The following is a 1,731-nucleotide window of genomic DNA, read 5'->3' on the forward strand; positions in this document are numbered from 1 at the left end:
CTCTGGTGGCCTAGTGGCAAGGAGCTGCAACTATAATCCCAGAGGCACACGGTTCAAATCCACCAGATGCTCTGCCGGGGAAGGAGGGACAATCTTCTCCTGTACCACTCAGATCTGATTTGATGATACACTCACAAGAAGAAAAATAAATCACTAGAAACTTGTAAGTCATAGGAATGTAATTTCAAAAGTCTCTAAACTTGGACATAGAAACATGAAGTATGTAAAGAACATAAACTTTAAGTTGACTCTGACTTGACATGCTGTGACACAGAAAACATACATAAATTTAAAACAACTTCTCCAGTGTGTGATTTTGAAGACAAGATATGTTATTTGGTTATCCTCAAATCCCAGAGAAGAGACCTACTCTAGGATATTACACAGTCCCTTTTCATGTGGAGCCAGGGTGACAAATTCACATGTAAGTCCTACATTTCTGCTCACCCACTGAGAGAAGGCCAAGATGGGACTGAAATTCTCTTCATTGCCTCTGACCTTGCACCTTAATTACAAAAGACTTCCACCATGCTCAAAACATCTCTGGACCCTCCCCTCTCTGTCTTCCCTGCACTAGGAGCAGCTTTCCTGCCACAGCCCCTCATCCCCTGAAAATGTATACCTGCACCAAGTTTGTCTCCACCCCTTCCCTGGTCAGGAGTGCCTCTCAGCTGCTGAGCCGTCCATTGTCTGCAGTGGTCCTGAAACAGCCAGAGACACTGAGAGATGAGAATTTCAGCTGCTTGACAGCCCCACGTTCCTTGATTTCATTTGTCCCTAGTCGCAACTTCCAAACCAGCACTGTCTCAAGGGATATTGACACAGCAGCCAAGTTCATTGGGGCTGGGGCTGCCACGGTTGGAGTGGCTGGCTCTGGAGCTGGGATTGGGACTGTGTTTGGGAGCCTCATCATTGGTTATGCCAGGAATCCTTCTCTGAAGCAGCAGCTCTTCTCCTATGCCGTTCTGGGCTTTGCCCTCTCAGAGGCCATGGGGCTCTTTTGCCTGATGGTGGCCTTTCTGATCCTCTTCGCCATGTGAAGGAGCCATCTCCACCTCTCATAGTGTGTTGGTTTTCTCTCCCCATGTCTTGTCTACCCTATGTGTTCCTTTCCCTGTAACTCCCCAGGCAGCCTGGGGAAAGTGATTGGCTCAGGGTTTGACTGAGGAAAGATAAATAAATACTGTTAATAAGAAAAAAAAAAACATCTCTGGAGATAATGTGCTAAAGGGAAAAGCATTGTATTTGTTAAATCTGATTCTCCAATTCTAAATGTACGCTGTAACGTCTTACTTCTCTCCTTGTGTAAAAGGAGCAATAGAAACAGAAACAGTAAAAAGAGCAAAGGTAACATGAAGAAGGCCAATTCCAACTTCTATCAACTATACAAAGGGAAACTGTCCCCATCAATACCATGCATAATATCAAAAGAATAGCCACAAAACAGATATATTTCCCCTCCCCCACACTCCTGCACTTTAAGGAATTCTTGGTTCTGATATTTGTTGCAGAAGTTGTGAGGTTTATTAAAGAAATAGGTTGGAGTGCTTTGCTTATTTGAGGCCTCTTTCCATTCCAAATGAAATTGGAGATTGCCTTGTTGAAGAATGGAATTGGTATTTGTATTGGGATTGCATTGAACGTGTAAATTGCCTTTGGTAGTATTGTCATTTTCACAATATTGAGTCTTCCTGTCCATGAGCAAGGGATATTCTTCCACTTCTTCAGGTC

At 43.8% G+C, this 1,731-nt stretch overlaps 1 protein-coding gene across 1 annotated transcript; it reads left to right on the forward strand.

Annotated features, from left to right (window-relative positions):
• The first annotated feature begins 593 nt into the window (after positions 1-593).
• Positions 594-1,040, forward strand: LOC102877628 (ATP synthase F(0) complex subunit C2, mitochondrial-like). Its single transcript, XM_006885067.1, has one exon. The coding sequence runs from the start codon at positions 615-617 to the stop codon at positions 1,038-1,040; it is 426 nt and encodes a 141-aa protein (XP_006885129.1). The 5' UTR covers positions 594-614.
• Positions 1,041-1,731: the final 691 nt, after the last annotated feature.

Source organism: Elephantulus edwardii, unplaced genomic scaffold (genome assembly GCF_000299155.1).
Source record: "Elephantulus edwardii isolate Elephantulus edwardi_28Jun2011 unplaced genomic scaffold, EleEdw1.0 scaffold00040, whole genome shotgun sequence".
Classification (NCBI taxonomy): Eukaryota; Metazoa; Chordata; class Mammalia; order Macroscelidea; family Macroscelididae; genus Elephantulus; species Elephantulus edwardii.